The following is a 19,400-nucleotide window of genomic DNA, read 5'->3' on the forward strand; positions in this document are numbered from 1 at the left end:
ATATATACAAATATTACTTAGCAGCTAATCTCCGTAGACTTGGACATCCTTCCTAGCCTTCAATAAATGGGTTGAGATTGAAAGATTATGGCTTGAACCAGTGCATCTTTCCTCCCTAATTTGGAATAATGTACCGCCTGTAATCTCTAAAAATCTACTGGGCCCCATAAAACTTACGCTATCCACTTGGAACAAAGTAATATCCCAATTCCCCTTGAAATCTACCACCTCGCTACTCACCCCCTTGCTATACAATCCCCGAATTCTACATAGTGACGACATTACAACCATCACCCCATGGATTAACACAAAAGTCTTCCATCTAACGGACATAATTGACCCACTAAGACGAGTCCTTATGCCATTCTCAGACCTACAAAATTAATACACTCTACCCGACTCAGCATACCCCTTTTACCGAAACCTATTAAGCAGCTTATCTCTACACATAAGTGGTGGGGCCTTTCCCCCTCCGACTACATTTGAACACATCTGTAAAAATAGCACTTCTGCAAGGGGACTGATTTCAGATATTCATAACCTGTTAGCGATGCCTGAGGATGAAAATTCCAAATATCATTTATATATGACGAAATGGGAAGAATATATAGGCAAAACATTTGATTCTACTCATTGGCGCTCCATATGGTCGAATGCTTCTAAATCTTCATCCTGTATTACCCACAAAGAATGTCAATATAAATTACTGATGCATTGGTATCAAACACCGGATAAACTAAGCAGGTTCTTCCCTAGTGTATCCCCTTGTGCTGGAGATGTGGTGGTGACGTTGGTACACTCACTCACCATATATTCTGGGAATGTAGTGGGCTACACCATTTTTGGTTGGAAGTTAAATTATTACTGAAACAACTGGTCGGGGTGGAAATGCCCTTATCACCCGAAACATACCTGCTAAACCTTTCCCCTGAAAAATTCCCTAAATACAAACTTAGATTAATGTTGTCTGTGTTGACGGCCTTTAAATGCCTAATTGCACGTAATTGGAAAAGCGCAGAGGCTCCTTCCTTAAACCTACTGATGGATAGGTTGCGCGACATTAGGAGACTGGAGTACCTTTCGGCCTCCATAGATAATAGACTCCCTGCTTTCTACAAGATCTGGTCACGATGGGATACGTTTGAAGCTGATCAACTCCAATAATAACCCTCCGTGATGGGGGGGTCCATGTGGGTGAGAGATATGTTCTATAAGTCTCTCTATACTTGTACCCATTCCTCCCTTTTTATTTTCTCTCTCTCATTTTTTTCTTGTTTTTTTTTTTGTTTGTTTTTATGTTTTTGTTTTTGTCTTTTTCTCATGTCACACGTTTTATGATTTTTGTTGTAGCTTTATTCTTATTTCCTTTGCTCTCCCAAACAACTGACCATTCTCACCTACATTCAAAGCGACCTTAACGTATTATTTCACGAATGGACGGTAGCTATTGTTTCATGAATATTGCCACTTGCTTGGTAGTAGGTAATAACTTGATTACATGTATTTGTTTGTGATTTTTCATTTCTATAAACTGTCTTGAAAAATATGAAAATAAACAGTTATATAAAAATAAAAAAAAAGATTGCCTAGGCTATAAGAGGATTGCCAAACCCTTAAACTGAGCTGCAGCATGGTGGGCAAGACCAAACAGCGGTTTCACAGGACAGGTTCCACTTAGAACAGGCCTCACCATGGTTGACAAAAGAAATTGAGAGAACATGCTCAGCCTCATATCCAGAGGCTGTCTTTCGGAAATAAACATATGAGTGCTGCCAGCAGTGCTACAGAGGTTGAAGTGGTGGGGGTCAGCCTGTAAGTGCTTAGACCATACACCGCACACAGCATCAAATTTGTCTGCACGGCTATCATCCCAGAAGGCAGCCTCTTCTAAAGATGATACACAGGAAAGACCACAAACAAGCAGACTAAGGACATGAATTACTTAAATCATGTTCTGTGGTCCTATGAGACTAAGATAACCTTATTTGGTTCAGAGGGTGTCAAGTGTGTGTGGCAGCAACCAGGTTAGGAGTACAGAGACAATTGTGTCTGGCCTACCAAGCATGTTGGTGGGGGTGTCATGGTTTGGGGCTGCATGAGTGCTACTGACACTGGGGAGCTACAGTTCATGGAGGAAATCATGAATGCAAATATGTACTGTTAAAACTGAATGGAAAAAATGCTCAAAATGGGAGAGCGGACATGGTCAACTGTAAGCTGCATTCATGAAGTACAGTAATTAAAGTGTACCTACTTTACTGAGGAGGGTTCTTTCGTCCTAAAACCCTCCTCAATCCTGCACACCTTCAAACATCCACTCTGGACACCGCTCCTGGGACCGGGAGGAGGAGCTTCTGCACTGACCGAAGTGAATTGTAGCAGACAAGGATCCACAGAGGATAGTGCAATATAGGTGTTTCAAGTTTGATAGTGGTTTGTAAAAGAATCACTCACCAAGTGTAAGTTCGTATTCATACTTTTTTGTAGTCCAAAGCCTGCATTTGGTGAAAAATTCTTGGGACTGCTCCCAAAAGAATTTTTTCTGCGTTTTTCCAATATAACTGTGAAAACTGAAGCAGAACATGATTCCCTCCTTTCGGGAACTGGGCCACAGGGCAGTATTCCAACATGATAATGAAATCAACCTATTTTGTAATAGCTAAAGTACAACCATATAGGTGATGTGTATATGTCCCACACATTAAAGGGGCACTCTGTGCCTAGACATCTTATCCCCTATCCAAAAGATAGGGGATAAGATACCTGATTGCGTGGGGGGGGGGGTGTCGCAGGTGAGCAAACTTTGTTCCGTGTTGGATGACAGGCACCCACAATCGTCATGAATGTACTAGCTATCAAGCCTCCTCTAATAGACATGAACGAAGGGGGCATGCTGTGATGTCACGAACAAGGAAGCTCCAAGCTTCCATGTTCTGAACGTCATGACATCGGCCTGGAGATCACGGGGGGTCCCAGCAACTGGACCCTCTGCAATCAGACATCTTATCCCCTATCCTTTGGATAGGGGATAAGATGTCTAGGGGCAGAGTACCCCTTTAAGTAACCACTAGATGCTATAAGGGACCTAGTAATATTTGTCCCAATGTGCCAAAAACCAACGAAAAAAAAACCTACAAGAAAAAAAAACGCACATAGGACCACAGCAATATGCTTAATAGAATGTCTCCAGACCTTAACTCCATTGAGCATCTGTGGGGCATCCTCAAATGGAAGGTGGGGAGCACAAGATAATATCCACCAGCTCTGTGATGTGGTCATGGATGTAATGTGGTCATGGAGAAGTGGTAATGGACTCCAGTAGCAACCTGTGAAGCTCTGGTGAACTCCATGCTCAAGTGGCTTAAGGCAGTGCTGGAAAATATCGGGGCCACACTAAATATTGACACTTTGGGCCCAATTATGACTTTTTTACTTTTAAGGTATAGACATTACTGGCTGTGTGTCGAGTTATTTTGAGGCTGTATGCTCATAAAATATTTTGAGGCTGTATGCTCATAAAATATTTACAAAAATGTGAGGCAATTTTATGCAAAAACAACACCACCCTCACCTCAGGCTGTGTGTGGTATTACAACTTGGCTCCATTCACGTCAATGGAACTGAGCTGCAATGCCACGCACAACCTGTAGACACAACCTGTAATCCTGGATAGCCCCTTTAAACTTTCTAAAATTCATCTGTTTTCCAGTCTGCTGGCATGTCACATGACCCATGATGCCACCAACTCATCGTTCTAGTGCTGTTCCATATACTAGGCAAGGAATTGCAACCAACTAGTCCATAATCTACATACATGGATTTCCACTGGAAGGAATCGGTGACATCACAAATAAATTACTTATGTGAAGTGAACTGTTTATAATTAAAATAATTTGAACACTTATTTACAAATAAAATGAATAAATAAATAATATTAAAAAAAAATGACAACCCCCAAATCCTCCTCTCCAGCATGATTCCAGATTTATGAACTACAAGAGATAAAATTCCTATATGTGTTCCTTTTGGTCCTAGCAAGACAAAAGTAATGTTTAATCATAAGTGTGTCTGGGGTGGGGGTGCTCAAGAAGGGCTCAAGAAGTACAAAATGTTTACCAAGTCTTGATAACTTCTTTACACATATATTTAACACTTTGTAGCAATGAAACAAAAGTATTATCATTTTGCAGCATAAAATAAATACTTTAGGGTCACTTGGTTCAAAACAAGAAAAATAGGAATTAAAACAGATGCTACCACTTAGCATAAAAAAAAAAAATAACTTCCTTAATCATTCACAAATGTCGAGTGCATGTGATTTCTCCAGCACATCATTTTCTGCTCCGAATGTGTTATTTATTTTTGTTTCCTTTTATTTTTTTTCTTTGCCTGCTCATCTACTTCTGGAACAGTTTGATTTTGCAAGTTAGAAAAAAAAAATGTTCATTCCCTTCCCCCCTCTCTGCAAGCTGCCTTCCTTGCAGCACTTCAGGGGTTAAATGTGATTGAAGGCTCTTTGAAGATGGGATGAAAGGAATAGCTGCTGGAGACTCTCTGCTCTCATTGGTCCGGCTGCCTTCAAAGGACTCTTTTTCTTAACCAGAGGGGGGAGTCTGGCTTTAAGAAAGGAATTCAGAAATCCCAGGTCCTTGCAGATACACTCTCACAGACAAGGACTAAAGATCGCCTAAAAAAATCCCCTCACTCCTATTTCAGCCCGAAAAGCAAAATTATTGCATTATTTCATGCCGAGAAGAGACCAGGAAGAGGATTGAGATTTTTTCTGCCTGTTTCATAGGCTTTTACAGAGCTGCACTTTTACTGGGCTTCCAGGATGCAGCCTTCAGTGATCTCCACTGATGTTTCATTAAAGCCATAACACCCCTTTGTTCTTTGGCTTTGTCCCCAGGGGGAGTGAAAAAGGGCTTTTTGGTTTTGATTAAAAAAAAAAAAAGTTCAGAGAGAGAGAGAGGAGGGAGAGGGAAAGAAATCCTTCCAGTTCTAACTCACTCAAGGAAGGTGTGAGCTTATTTTCCTCCTTTCTCCTGGCATTTTCCCTTCCCCTTTTCAGACTGGATCATGTTTTTTTCTTTTCTGCAACTTGGATTCTCTTTCGGATTATTTCAACGTTTGCAACCATGACCGGGCTTCACTGGCCAAGTGGATTATTTGTTTTCCTGATCTAAGGACCTACAGAACCGTGATCCAGAGTCAGGACCCTCCTAAAAGCTCAAGGTAAATACCCTCTCTGCAAACTTTTTAAGTGTCAAATGTGCCCAGGGAGAGTCCTGGCCCCCTAATCTACCCTGCAAATAGAACAGTTTGGTGCCCTCCTGCTATCCCTTCCCCCTGATAAGTTGCTTTCCTCCCAGTCTCCCTGATTGTTCCTGGGACAGAACTAGATCCAGTGTACTCGCTTTGCTGCAGGGAACATATGGATATATTTAGCAACTGCAGTGTATTATGTGTGAGAGTATGGTATGTTTATCACTTGAATGCTTCTCAATGCTTCCTAGGTTTTACAATGATTTCGCAGAGAGTAGGCAGATTTGTTTTTTCTCGCATGTGTTTCAGTAACCTTATATAATTCACTATAGACGGTTTTTAGTCTGTTACCTGGGTGTTTGCACTATTATTAGTTAACTTTATTAGTTTTCTCCATGTGGTTTGTAATGGATACTGTGGTGGAGTAGCCACCCCTCCTCCCTATTTGTAGTCCTATCCTTTTTAAGCTAATGATCTTGTTTTGTGGTGTCCTGTATTGTGGCCTAGAGGTTGTGATTAAGTCAGACCTATTCATTTTCTTATGTAGATGGTATTTCCCAAAGTCCCATACAAACGTCTACAATCAATGTACATATATATATATATATATATATATATATATATATATATATATATATGTATCTTTGTTTTATATCATTACATTTTGGGGTAACTTCAGCCTCATTAAACATCCCTTTGTGGTAAAATAATCGTACATGTTAGAAAACACTTTTCTGTCCTCTGTAGTGTTAGGTATTCAGTGTATGCAATAGATGTTACCCCCACGCCCTCCCCCCATCCCGAATGTCACACTTTGGAATTAAATTAACTGTTCATCAATAGACTTTCCACCTGGGGGTCAGATCTACAGAATTTAACTCCTTGTCTCTCTACTAGAAAACAAGATGTGAGAGTTGCTTCAAGTATTCTGTGATCTGCATCCCAGCTCTCTGTAGTAAAGGGGCAACGAGGGCCTCATCTGTATAGTATTTCATGAGAATTGGTGAAATACTTCTAGCTTCCCTTATCCACAAATGTCTGTGAACTTGTACCTATAAAACTGTTCAAACATCTGGATATATTGGACACATTTTCTGGTATGCTAGGGAAGAGAGAGTCTTTTGGCCCACCTGTTGTGAATAATTTCTCTTGAAAAACTCTACAGGGCGACAGTGTATGGCGTAAGTCATGTTGAAAAGGAAGAAAATGGTTCCCAGATGGCCATTTACTTGTAATAGAACCTTGCAGTTCCGGAGGAGTTATAGGCTGTAGTCATAAGTGGATTCTTCTCTTGATGCAAGCCTAATGATCCCTGATAATCTTTAGAACCTCAACTTAAAGGAGAACTAACTTTAAAAGGGAATTTTTACTATTTGAATTTGTTTTATTAAAGGGCCCTTATCCTAAACTTTACTCAAAGTGATATTGTCATTTCATTACTGTACAACGGAACACTTGTTATTAGTTTTCATTTGGATATATCCCCTACATAGACTGTAGACATACATTTTGATAGCCAGGTAAAAAAAAAAACTTTGGTTGTATAGTTCATTACTTTACTACAAAGTGTTGACAACCAAGGAGCATGATGTACAATGTGCCCTGCTAGTTCTCTGTGAATTCTAAAGGTGTGTCCACAATACAAAAGGCCACCTCCACTTTGTTTAGGCAACTTTACTTCAAGCATTTTGGTGTTAATTGCTTCTTTGTATGAAAACAATTGTGGAATCCTATGAGAGTTCCTCTCTTTAAATTTTTCATACTCTTAGTATAATTATCATACTTTTCATGTGATAAATGCAATGATGCCAATTATTATGTCTAAAAACAGTACAAAACACAATTTTAATGTTAAGATATCCAAACTCTATAATTCATTTGGTAATTGTTTTTTTTTTTTCCAGACAGGGATAACGATTTCTTGCAGCCATGAGTTCTGCTGGGGTGCTGACCTGTATGCCAGACTCCGGACGGTTATTCAGGGAGACTTCATTGCGCCCACCAGTGCCAGGCCAAGAGACAAAAAATTACAAGGTATCAATACAGGAATAGATATTAATGATCATTATCAAAAGTACAGTCATTTAAAGCCTTTTTGTTTTCTTTGTAGTTTTTGAATGCCCCTAATGCAAGTTATAGTAACCGAGTTTAGTATTAGTAGCTCTTATTATAGTACTATAAGTAGTAGCTGTCCTATCAAATAGGGCCTGTTCATAGTTACTTTATAGTTTTTTTAGTACCTGATGTATAAATAGCTAACCCAGCTTTTCTTGCTCTTTCAAAGACTGAGAAGTTTGCAATGGACCCTCAACACTATGAACAACAAATTAAATGCAAGGAAGATTCACTACGAGAAGCAGAAGGTTGTGCAGCCCAAGATTCCCGGTTTTCTCGATGGGGTCGCTCCTTGAATCTTTTGCTGGATGATCAGGATGGAGCAACACTCTTTCGTATGTACCTGGAAGGTCAAGGCCTGGTGGATCTTTTAAGTTTCTGGTTTGCCTGCAATGGCTTTAGAGCTATGGACCCAGCAGAACCCAAAACCTCAAAGACAGCCAAAGCCATATATCGTTGGTATGTACAGAACAGTCAATCTGTTTCAGGGCGTTTAAAGCCGTCCACACGGGCCCAAGTTAAGGACTGTGTCAAGAACCAACAACTAAATAGAACTGTGTTTGATCAGGCACAGCAAGAGATTCAAAGGGCCATGGAGCAGGAGGCCTTTCCTTCTTTTTTGCAGTCTGATATTTGCAGGGAATATGCTCATGCTATTGAAGACAGTCCCACCCCTGATAGTCCAGGGCCTGGACTTCCAACTCTGGCTGAAGAAGAGGAATATAATGGATTACACCACACTTCTACTGGTTTGGGTGCCATGAGAAAAATAAACCGTGCCTTCACACGTGTGCCACCAAGAAGCCAAAGGTGAGAACTAAGAGATGTGTGATCTAGACTTCAGTGGGCTTTTCGGCTTCTCATTAAATTGTTCTCTATTGTGGTTGATACAGTAATTTTAACTATAGATATTTTTTTCCTTTCATTTAGGCTTATTTTGATGTTTGTTCTGTAGAACTTTTTCAGCATATTTCTTTGTTTCTGTTCCTCCCCTCCTTGTGTTAAAGGTTAACTTAGCTGTTATTCCTTTCCCTGAGCTCACATATCTTTGATGTGAACAAAATCTTTCCCTGCTCCAGAGATCAAAGAACCACATCTATAAAGCGGTCCGTTTTTTTTTCTCCCTCTACACTTCCCCCTCCCTCCCAAGATGCCTTGCTGTTTCAAAGCCTTCTTATCTTATAATGACTGTTTTTTATAACAGTTATTCCTTTTTATGGCTTATGCTGGATTAGATAGTAAATCTGCGAGCAACATCAGTTTGGAAGATATATATATATATATATATATATATATATATATATAAAATTGTAGCTTTTTAGTTGTCCAAGTGCCAAAAACTAAAGTACACAATGCCAACTTTTCTGTCAGAAAGTTAAGTAAAAAGGAAAAAAATTGTAAAAGATGTCAGGAATTAATTGCCTGATATATAGCTGTCTATGATTTATTAAGGGAATTTAGCAACCTATTTCTACCATTAGGCCCCGTTCACACTATGGAATTGCCGCGGAATTTCCAGGTAGAATTCCGCGGGTGGAATTCCGCGCTGTGAACTTTAACATTAGTGTGGACGGGTCTCCGCGGAAATGTCCGCCGCTGAAAGTGTTCCGCGCAAAGAAAGAACATGTTCATTCTTTGCGCGGATTCCGCGAGCGGACCATAGCCATCAATGGTGACGACTCAGTGCCCCGCGGCCCTAGCGGCGAAGCACCTCCAGCGGCGGCCGCCAGGCGGAATCTCCGCTCGCGGAATTCAGCAGCGAGAATTCCGTAGTGTGACCGGGGCCTTAGATTTCCAAAGTATTTTTTTTTTAATTAACAAAAGTATAAAGAAGACGGTGTCTAGTGATGTGCTGTTATCCATACCATACATAACTTCCTCATATCTCACGTGATATGTGTTTCACTTTTTCAGGTCTCACCTGCGCAAAACAGAACCAGTATTCCAATACTTTGCTCCTGCAGCTAGTATTAATGACAGTGAGATTTCAAGTGATGCACTTACTGAAGACACTATGTCCGTAACAGATAGTAGTGTGTAAGTATCTTCAAAGGTTGGCATACACCTCATCCTCAACTGGCATAATAAACATTCTAAACCAGCTTGATCTGTGTATGTAAAATAGGAATACAAGCCACATTCCAAAAGGAAAATAAAACAAAAATTATAATTTCACATGCATGGACATGTTTAGGCATCTTTGGCAGGTGGTCTTGCAGGCCTTGGTTCTTTCAACAAGTAGACTGCCAGAGGGTACAGGTCAAGAAACACGCGGCCTCTTGCTTTTTATCTTCCTATTGTTGGAGACAATGAATGGAATTTGTTGCTCACTTTGATGAAGTTGCCAAGTGCATGGCTCCAAATAGAAGTGGTGCACTTGGCTCTTTGGCATCTTCATAGTAGTAAAAACCTATGATATTTGCCTTATGTCTGTTCTTGATATTCATTTACTTATTTGGAAGAAAACATCAGACTGTAAAAGAGAAATGTTGTTATAATTTGAAAAATCTCTTTCAATGCTTATTATCCCATATGTTTTACAATTCTCAATTATTACAGAGCATAATGTTTATCATATCTGTATGTTATGTTTTATTGCAAACATCCATTAAATACTCCTTGTATTTTTCGCAGAGATGGAATCCCACCATACCGCTCCAAGCAGAGAGAAATCCATAGAAGTGTTAGTGCCAATGGTCAAGTGCCTCTGCCTTTTGTTCCTGTAAGTTTTAGGAAAACATGTTTGTTTCATTAAGTTAAGAAGTAGCTTGGTGGAAAATAATCACATTTATTATATTTTGCCACTTTTAAGAGTGTAACTATATTCCTAAGGCTGCATGCATATGGCAGAGCCATATAGAAGGCACTTGGGGTCCTTCCATGAGAGGGAGCAGCTGGCACCCTGTGTTAAGCTGCATGGTACCTCCATATAGCACTGCAATATGGAAAAGCCCCAAAATACAGCGTCCTGGAAACTATGTCATGATCAGTCAGGAATATAAAGCTTTAGCAGAGCACCATATACTTGTATGGATGCAAACTACAGTCCCTTCATTTGGTCATTACATGTGTAAACTACACATTGGATTGCTTTATTTATATTAGTAAATGTTTCTTTTTCCTTAATTTTTTTTTTTTACCTATTAATGGTAATTGTGCTTATCTTACCCTCTTTAGAGAACAATGCGCCCACCAGCTGAAATGATGCCAACCAATCCTGCAGAATTTGCAGCAAAACTCACTATAGCTTTGGAAAAAGTTAAAAGGCAAAGAGATGCAGAAGAAAAGTTGGAGGAAAAACTCCAAAGATTAAAAGAGGTAAAACTTTTTACTTTCTTTATGAGTTACTGGTAGACTTTATATATCCAGATTCTGACTGTATTGGCTCCTGTCATTGTATTTATGTTTGCTTTATAGTCATAATAGGAAACTGCTGTTCTGTGATCAGTCGTTTTACAGACCTTAGTGTTCTAGTTTGTTCAGATGCATCATAAAACATATCCCTGTGCCCTCTCCAGGCATAAACCTTTCAGCTGCCCAAAAATGTGACTGTCATGTAGATCCTTGATCCTTGAGACAACTGTTGTTTCCTGTCTACATAGACTGGCTGTAGGTCAACTGCAGCTCTATTTTGATCTACTGTATAGCCAAACAGGAAAGAGCCATGTACAATTTTCAGGTGTACAGAAAGCACAGAAAGTTTACCTTGCTCTATTTTTGCAAATATGTTTAACTATGTAGATATATATATATATATATATATATATATGTATATATATATAAAAAATACTAACACAAGAAATCACATACATATTTTTCTATGATGCTCTATGGTGTTTTAGAAGGTTTTATACTTTTGTATGTGCAATACAAGGTAAAGGAGTTGTAAGTCAGTGATAAGTAGAAAATGTGAGCCTGTAAAGCAAGTATGCACCTGGCAGAATGACAGAATAACAAGCTGAGGCATGCAGAAGTATAGAATGCTACCTGAATAGCTCTTAGCAAGGTTCGGCTAAATAATCACAAGTGGCCTAAATTACTTGAATGCATTTATAATTTTCAAAGAATATGTTAAAATCACTTTAAAAATTAAATTAATAAAGAAAATCTCTGGACTAAAACTTTAACTCCACAATTTTTTCTTAACAGGAAGAAGATAAACCTGAATATGACATTCCGGCATCAAGCCATGAGGCTTTGCCAGCTGCTTCTTTTGATGATGACCCTCAGTCCATCCTTGATGACCATGTATCAAGAGTCCTGAAGACACCGGCAAATCTGTCACCTAGATCACAGTCTCCTTTCATTCAAAGAAAAGCCAAAGGTCAAGCAACATTTGGCAAAGGTCAAAGCTTAACTTCCTCCCACTTAAGACCGAAGGCTCCTCCAGGAATGGAAACACCTGTCACACAGAATGTAGAGCAGCGAGGGTCTGTTAGGTAAGCATACCTGTGGTGATATTAGTGTTTGTTTGTTTTTTGTTTGTTTTTTGTATTTTAATAATTTAAGGGTAAAAAAAAAGTTTTATATATATTTATTTTTGCCTATGCAAATACTTATATGTCAACTCTTTATAGTTCACAGGGAGCAAGAAGTTACAGAAAGGCAGAAGGATGTGCCCCATCTCATAAACTGGATGATGAAGGCTCTTCTGTTGGGCTGACTACGCCACTTTCACTTGAGCAAGAAGTAGAACGCAGCCACAGTGTCTTGCAATGGGTCTTAGAAAGTGCAAAGTTGATGAAAAAACATCATCGTGATGGAAGCACAAGGTAAGAGCAGGCATCAAAAACTTTTGTTTCTTTGCATTTCCCTGTGGAGATGAGTTAATGTAAACTTCTAAAGAAGTACATAGTATAGTAGTATATATATTTTTTGGTACACTCTTTCTAAGCATAATCATTTTAGAAAACATAACTTTTTTATCTTTATTACATCTTAAGCCACTGCTCAGAGTTGAAGAAAACAAGCCACCGCACAGCATCCCAACCTGCACACCTATTCCTGCAGGATACTTCCATGCCTCCTCTTAATGCACCAAACACCCTGGATCAACTGGAAGAAGCCCGTCGGCGACTTGTTGAAGAGAAGAGAGTTCCCAAACTTCATAAGAATAGGTAAATGTCTCTTAAGTGTGTCGATGTGTATACAATTTCTCAGTATGAACAACACATAGGTCACAGAATACAAAGTTAGCTGTTGCCGATTTATGTTTTCACCTTGGCTTTCCTGTGTTTCCTTGTGGCAAGTTAACAAGACTTATCTTTACTTTTTATAAAAAAAAATGACATCATGAAAAAATGTCTGGAGATACAAAAATAAAATAATAATAATAGTTACCTACCTACCTCACCAATCCCCCTGCTGCTTCCATTCTGACAAACACCAGACCAGGTCGCTGCTTATTCCCATGTCCTGGTTCTATCACTGGTTGCAGCATTTCCTTGTGTTGAGAAGGGGCCAGGGAGCAGTTATCACTGTGGACCTAGTGAGCATTGTAGAAAGCAGGGGCAAGTGATTGGTAAAGGTTGACTTGTAAAAGTGACCATTATTATTTTAGTTTGTAATATTAAAGTGGTTATTCTGTGGGAGGGTTTTTAGAACTATTCCTTTGTAGTAATTAACAAAATTTACCTTTACTCACCTCCAGCACTCTTGCGGGGCCTCTGGTGTCTGGTCCCAGATGGGGTTTTCTTCCTGCTTCAAGGGGCCTGACACGTCATAATGCAGTTCAGCTAATTGCTTGATCAGTGATTAGCTGAGCAGCAATATGACAGATTGGGCCTAGGCTTTGGTCATCTTCCTGGTGCATGGGCCCAATATGTCACACTGTCACTCATCCTATCACTAGGGGAGGTGGGACACCTCTGCAGCCAGAGATTAGCTGAGCTGCAGCGTGATGTTTTGGCCACCATAAGCAGGAAGAAAACAGCACCTGGGACCAGAGAACGACACCAAAGGCGTTTCTGGAATGCTGAAGGTGATTAGAAGTTATTTTTTATCTATAATACATGATGGGCATAGTTCTAACCCCCCCCCCCCCCCCCTCCCGCCGAATAACACCTTTAAAGGGGTTATCCAGGAAAAAACATTTTTATATATATCAACTAGCTCCAGAAAGTTAAACAGATTTGTAAATTACTTCTATTAAAAAAATCTTTATCCTTTCAGTACTTATGAGCTTCTGAAGTTAAGTTTGTTCTTTTCTGTCTAAGTGCTCTCTGATGACACGTGTCTCGGGAATCGCCCAGTTTAGGAGAGGTTTGCTATGGGGATTTGCATCTAAACTGGGCGGTTCCCGAGACACGTGTCATCAGAGAGCACTTAGACAGAAAAGAACAATCTCAACTTGAGAAGCTCATAAGTACTGAAAGGATTAAGATTTTTTAATAGAAGTAATTTACAAATCTGTTTAACTTTCTGGAGCCAGTTGATATATAAAAAAAAGTTTTTTCCTGGAATACCCCTTTAAGCATTGTTGAACTTTGTGAAGCCTTAAATAATTAATACTTCCTATTTCATAAAGCTGATCTTCATCACAATTAAGCACCTTGGTAAACATTAAGCACCTTGGCAAATAATGCCTCAAAATCTTGCACAGCTGTCTGGGTTCACATACTTCAAAAAGTTTGTTTGTGTTTAAGGTGTGTGCAGTCGGCAACTCTTAAAGAAAAAGGCAAAGCTGTGGAGAACCTCTCATCTGGCTTCTCAACAATGAAATTATCTGAAGAGTAAGTATCTTCATGCAAGTTGGTTTTGATCTCAGCCTTTGGCAACCACTGGCTGAGGAACCACATATGGGTCTTGGGTTTAAAGGACTTGACAATTTCAGATACCATTGTGCATAGCACAAGACATATCTTAGTATTCTGAGCATAACGTCCTGATCCAACACTGTGATAACACTTTGGTAATCTTTATTTAATTTTACACTTAACAACTTATTCCATCCGGGTGATACCATCTCCTCCAAATCTTTGTCTGGATGGTTTTATACTACAAAGTTGTTGATTAAAATAAACATTCCTAAGTTTAATCACAGTGCTAGATCAAGAGTTTACTCTTAGAAGACATTGGGTCACTGGGGATTTCCGCATATGAAATTCGGCAGATGTGGGTGAGCTGGACTTTCTATTGTTTTGTATATATATCATAGTATTACACAGTTATATTGTATGGTTGAAAAAAAAGACAGTCCATTAAGTTCAACTCAAACTGTTAGAAGTACTAGGATTAAAACCATATTACTAGTAGTGAACTGTAGGGTTAACATCCTATGTTCAATAGGCTTTTTTTCTTTTTATATTTAATGTACTGTATTTCAAAGTTACTTGTAACCTACAAAAAGTTGGAGTCCTCTGTTATTTATGGTCAGCACTAGAAATACATGACTTTGGTTATTGACACACTTAGAAGTGAGCCTCAAAGAAGGCGAAAATAATAACGCTGTTTAACAATGAAATGCTGCTCCTGCCAGTATGGCAAAGCTTTCTGAGATCAAGTCTGGCTTATGACGTTAGATTAAGAACCTTAATACATCTACTCTAAAGTTGTTTTTTTCTTTTTAATTTTCTTATAGGCTTAAGTCTGCAAAAAAGATGAATAATGATCAAGGGCAAGGAGGTTTAGCAATTGTCTACTACTTCTGTGGAGAAAGAATTCCTTACATGATTCGAACAAAAGAGCCTAGCTTGACTTTGCAGGAATTTAAAGAGTTGCTCAGTAAGAAAGGAAGTTACAAGTAAGTATCATGTCTGGGGTCTGATCTGATATTATAAAAGAAATGTCAGGCTTTCTTTGTCAGTCTCTAATATCCTACCCATCATTTACAGATATTACTTCAAAAAGGAGAGTCAAGAATTTGAATGCAATGCTGTGTTTCAAGAGATATCTGAGGAGGATGCAGTCCTGCCATTATATGAGGAGAAGATCATCTGCAAGGTGGAAAGAGCATGTTAAACACACACTTAATGCAAGTGAAAGGCCTCTTCTACTGTTGCTGTTTAGAACTAAAGGTTTACAGACATTGCAGCAAATGGAACTTCATGACTTCAGAAGTTCTTGGGGGAAAAGTGAAGCAGATGAGCAATGGATGTTGGAATGAGAAAATGGAAACTACATGAAGTTAAAGATAAGATAACATGGAATCCTTAAAATGAGAACCTGGAGAGTTATTAATGCACACAAATGTGCAGTTCCATAGTTGGTTGATGGGCAATTCTGTTGTCGGCATGTAAACGAGAAACATGTCTGCTGCAAAAAGTGAAAGCTTATGTCTCGAATGTTTCTGGCCACTATATATATTCAGGTACATTTTATGTACATAATATTGTCTATTTATATAGCAAGTGGCTTGGTTTTGATGGACAATGGCCAGTTTGCTATAGAACGTCGGACATTTACTAGTAATACCACTATGTAATCCTGAACTGCAAATAATCATTGGATGCCACGGTCATCTGCGTCAAAGATGATCCCTCAAATATCCATCAAACGAATGTAAGCCTTCAAAAAGAAATGGATAAGAGAAGACAGTGATAGTGTTAAACATATTCAGCCTTGTCTAAAAGAACAGAACTGTTCTAGTATGTATTGAGTTGTAGAATAGTCACATGTACAAATCTTTCGAGACCACATTTTCACTCCTGGTTATCAAGCTATGCAACACAGATGATCAAACTGCTGCTATTCAGACTGCTGGTGGCTGTCTTGCCTGGTTTATACTGCATGATTCGCTGCCATACTGATCAGAGGGATATTGCCATCTTAAGTTTGTTTTCAAGTCTATTTTTAATAGAATCTGAATGATTACTTTTATATTTGGTACTAGTTTATATGGGTTAAACTGTTCCTCTGAATCACAGATCGGAGGACTTAAACAACTTGCCTTTATCTATATGTTCTGTTTTAAGAACAGATTATACACCTTGGATGAAATTTGACAAACTTTGGAACCAGCAAGAAAAGGCACATTAGAACCTTATTTGTTCACGTGACTATTGGATATTTTTTCCTTCCATTGTGATGCTGTTGAGATAAAACATCCTTAAAACATTTGGATATCTATAATGGAAGCCATATCAAGCATTTTTAAACTCTGTTTTAGGGGTTTATATTTTCCCTTGATTATATTAAAGGGTTTTTCTGCCTTTTGTATATAATGTAGAAAAATATGTAACAAAATGCCTTTTATTTAAGCAATAATAAATGTCTGGGTATTTTCTGAGTAGGTCTCCTTCTAACTATGAGAGGCTGTATACACAAACAGTGCTCCACTAGGAAATATTGACCTGTATCAGGGTCCATTAGATACAACTTTTTGTGAATTTGCTACAATAAAATAAAAAAAAATAGGCCATCTTAAGTCCTTCTGTAGACTATTTTAATGTCAGTATTGTCCTATTTATAGTGTCTTGCAGTATGACTTAAACTTGAAGGCCTGCTGTTTTGAGCAGAGCAACGCTAATAGTTTTAATAGGAACATAATTTGGTCTTTTAATGGTGCATTTGTCAATGTTTTTTCATGGATCTATTTGAAATAACCATGGCAACTCAATGGGTCAAGCTAAAATCGGGTTTCTATTTCTTTACTGTTGTGTTCAGGACTGTAGAGTTGGTTTTTCTTAGTATGTGATACATAGATGGTCATCTGGACCACTTAAGGGGTTTGTGGGGACTTTTACATTAATGGCTTATCCTCAGGATAGGCCATTAATGTATGATTTGGAGAGTGCAGATACCCAGTAGCCCTGCTGATCAGCTATGGCTCCACCATATACACAAACCATGGGACCAGAAAAAGATGTCTCCACTCACTTTGTTGTGACTGTGCTGGGTTACTGCCCCTCTTTCTCACTTCAATGGGAGCTGAGTTGCAGTAACCCAGCACAACCACTGCACAGGGAAAGTCCTGGAAAAGTCCTTTTAGGAAATGGAAGGTAGACTGTAAGAAGTATATTCAATTTAGCATGGGGTTGTTATGTAAAAGTTAAATTTTCTTTTAGGGATGAGCTTGTCCTGTGTTGCTGCTATCCGTTTCACAGAAATAAGAGTAAAATGAGGGTCGATGAATGCTATATAAACATTTGATTACAATAAAAAAAAACATAGCTTCCTAAGCTCCTAATAAGATTCTTGTGACATTGGTAGACTGTTTGAACTGTTGGTAAGGAGGCTGAAAGTCCCCACCCCCCTACCCCCCTAAATCCACATATGTTAGCAGAATGCCTTAGTAGCCTGCATGACATGGGTAGACCACTTTCTGCACTTTAGCTGATGATGAACTAGAAGTCCTTATGTTCAGCCAGGCCAGCCTGTAGCAAGTGTTATTTCTTAAATGAAAAACTGATATGGTGCAGATGTTTTATTTTTCCCCCAAAACCCCTACATTTAAGAAGTACAAGCATTACCTGTAGTAATATTTTCTTTTCTAGAATACAAATTGTAAATGTTTTATAAATATAAAGATTACTATTTAATAATTCATACTAAAGTATTGTTATAGTCTTGGTAACATAGTTATCAGGACATTCCTTCATGTCAACACCTGTTTTAAAGGTGTTAAATAAAAAATGATGTTGTTACAGAGGAAAAAAAATGTACCTTCTTTTTTTTTATTCTTGTAGCAATAAACAACAATGTGGTAGCCAATTATTCATCAACCGTTTTATACAGTAATTCATATTTTTATATCTAATTATATTCACATGTATAAAATATAAATACATTGTTTTATATATATTTCAGAGTTATTAATTAAGGTGTATAAATTTTAAAACTTTTGTTATTCTACACAATGTAAAAATAAGCTGGAATAAAATTTATATTTTTTGAAACTTTCTTTTGCTTGAGGTTTATATTGTATTGTTTTTAATGTTTTAAAGAAATGGTGAGTTCACCAAACCTATTGAAAGACAATGATAGGCTTGGCTCAATAGCATTAAATTGGGCCTGTAATGCTTAAATTTTACTTTAGTGCACTGGGACACAAAGTTTCATTTAGCCACTCCTTTGTATTCTAAAGATGAGACATTATCATAGTAAGTTTGAAAATTAGCTTTCCCTTAGTACTTTAATATCCATTCTACTATACAGTTCCCTGACAGCTAGTGTGTGTGCTAAGTGTTTAAACATTTACCTGAGTGGCAGGATGTACCTTGGAGGAATACAGGTAATTATTACTGTCACTGTTCAGATTCGTCATTTAAGCAGCTTATCTTAGTAATACCAGAAACCTCCTTATTGACACTTATACTGAAAAGTTAATTAAAATAAATTGCCTTAAAAACACTTATTACTATTATACTTTACTGGCTGGTGTTTGTTTTGCCTTTAGCCATTGACATTAACTTTAATAGTTAGTCAACAATTATGTCTCAGCCAACATTTATTGTAGTGTTTATTATTTAGATGGATTTATAATATTTTTAGTTTTAAAGAAACAAAGTAAAACTATTTTACATTAAATAAAAAATTGTATTGTTTTGCATGAATGTATGCCAATGTTTCCCTACCAGTGTGCCTCCAGCTGTTGCAAAACTTCACCCAGCATGCCCAGACAGCCGAAGGCTGGAGGCACACTGGTTTGGAAAAACTGATGTATGCCAATAAACTATATTTTGTCTAGGGACAGCACAACCAACTAGCAACAGCTAATGGGTCATGAGGCTAGCCTATTTCCTATAATTAAAAATGTCCAGTCAGAGAAAAAGGAATTACCGTATTTATCGGGGTATACCATGCACCGGCCTATAACACGCACCCTCATTTTACCAAGGATATTTGGGTAAAAAAAGTTTTTTACCCAAATATCCATGGTAAAATGAGGGTGCGTGTGTGTGCGCGTGTATACCCCGATACACCCCCAGGAAAGGCAGGGGGAGAGGGGCCGTCGCTGCCCGCTTCTCTCCCCCTGCCTTTCCTGGGGTCTAGAGCCCTGCTGCCGCCGCTTCTCTCCCGCTGGCTATCTGCGCCGCTGCCCCTTCTCTCCCCCTGACTATCGGTGCCGATAGCCAGGGGGA

The 19,400-nt window shown here is 38.6% G+C and overlaps 1 protein-coding gene across 1 annotated transcript; it reads left to right on the forward strand.

Moving 5' to 3' along the window:
* The first annotated feature begins 4,676 nt into the window (after positions 1 to 4,676).
* LOC130294025 (axin-related protein-like) lies at positions 4,677 to 18,186 on the forward strand. The gene is made up of 12 exons (XM_056543385.1): positions 4,677 to 5,235; positions 7,170 to 7,299; positions 7,550 to 8,190; positions 9,295 to 9,417; positions 10,015 to 10,102; positions 10,558 to 10,698; positions 11,530 to 11,819; positions 11,958 to 12,152; positions 12,324 to 12,497; positions 14,025 to 14,111; positions 14,960 to 15,121; positions 15,213 to 18,186. Exons 2-12 carry the CDS (start codon positions 7,195 to 7,197, stop codon positions 15,337 to 15,339), a joined length of 2,133 nt encoding a protein of 710 aa, XP_056399360.1. The 5' UTR covers positions 4,677 to 5,235; positions 7,170 to 7,194; the 3' UTR covers positions 15,340 to 18,186.
* Positions 18,187 to 19,400: the final 1,214 nt, after the last annotated feature.

The sequence above is a fragment of the Hyla sarda genome, chromosome 10 (assembly GCF_029499605.1).
Source record: "Hyla sarda isolate aHylSar1 chromosome 10, aHylSar1.hap1, whole genome shotgun sequence".
Classification (NCBI taxonomy): Eukaryota; Metazoa; Chordata; class Amphibia; order Anura; family Hylidae; genus Hyla; species Hyla sarda.

Excerpts from the sequence above, each read along its gene's own strand:
- LOC130294025 (XM_056543385.1), top strand. The coding sequence starts at position 7,195 with ATGAGTTCTGCTGGGGTGCTGACCTGTATGCCAGACTCCGGACGGTTA. Across the intron at positions 8,191-9,294 it reads GTGCCACCAAGAAGCCAAAG|GTCTCACCTGCGCAAAACAG; the intron begins GTGAGAACTAAG and ends TCACTTTTTCAG. Across the intron at positions 11,820-11,957 it reads GAGCAGCGAGGGTCTGTTAG|TTCACAGGGAGCAAGAAGTT; the intron begins GTAAGCATACCT and ends AACTCTTTATAG.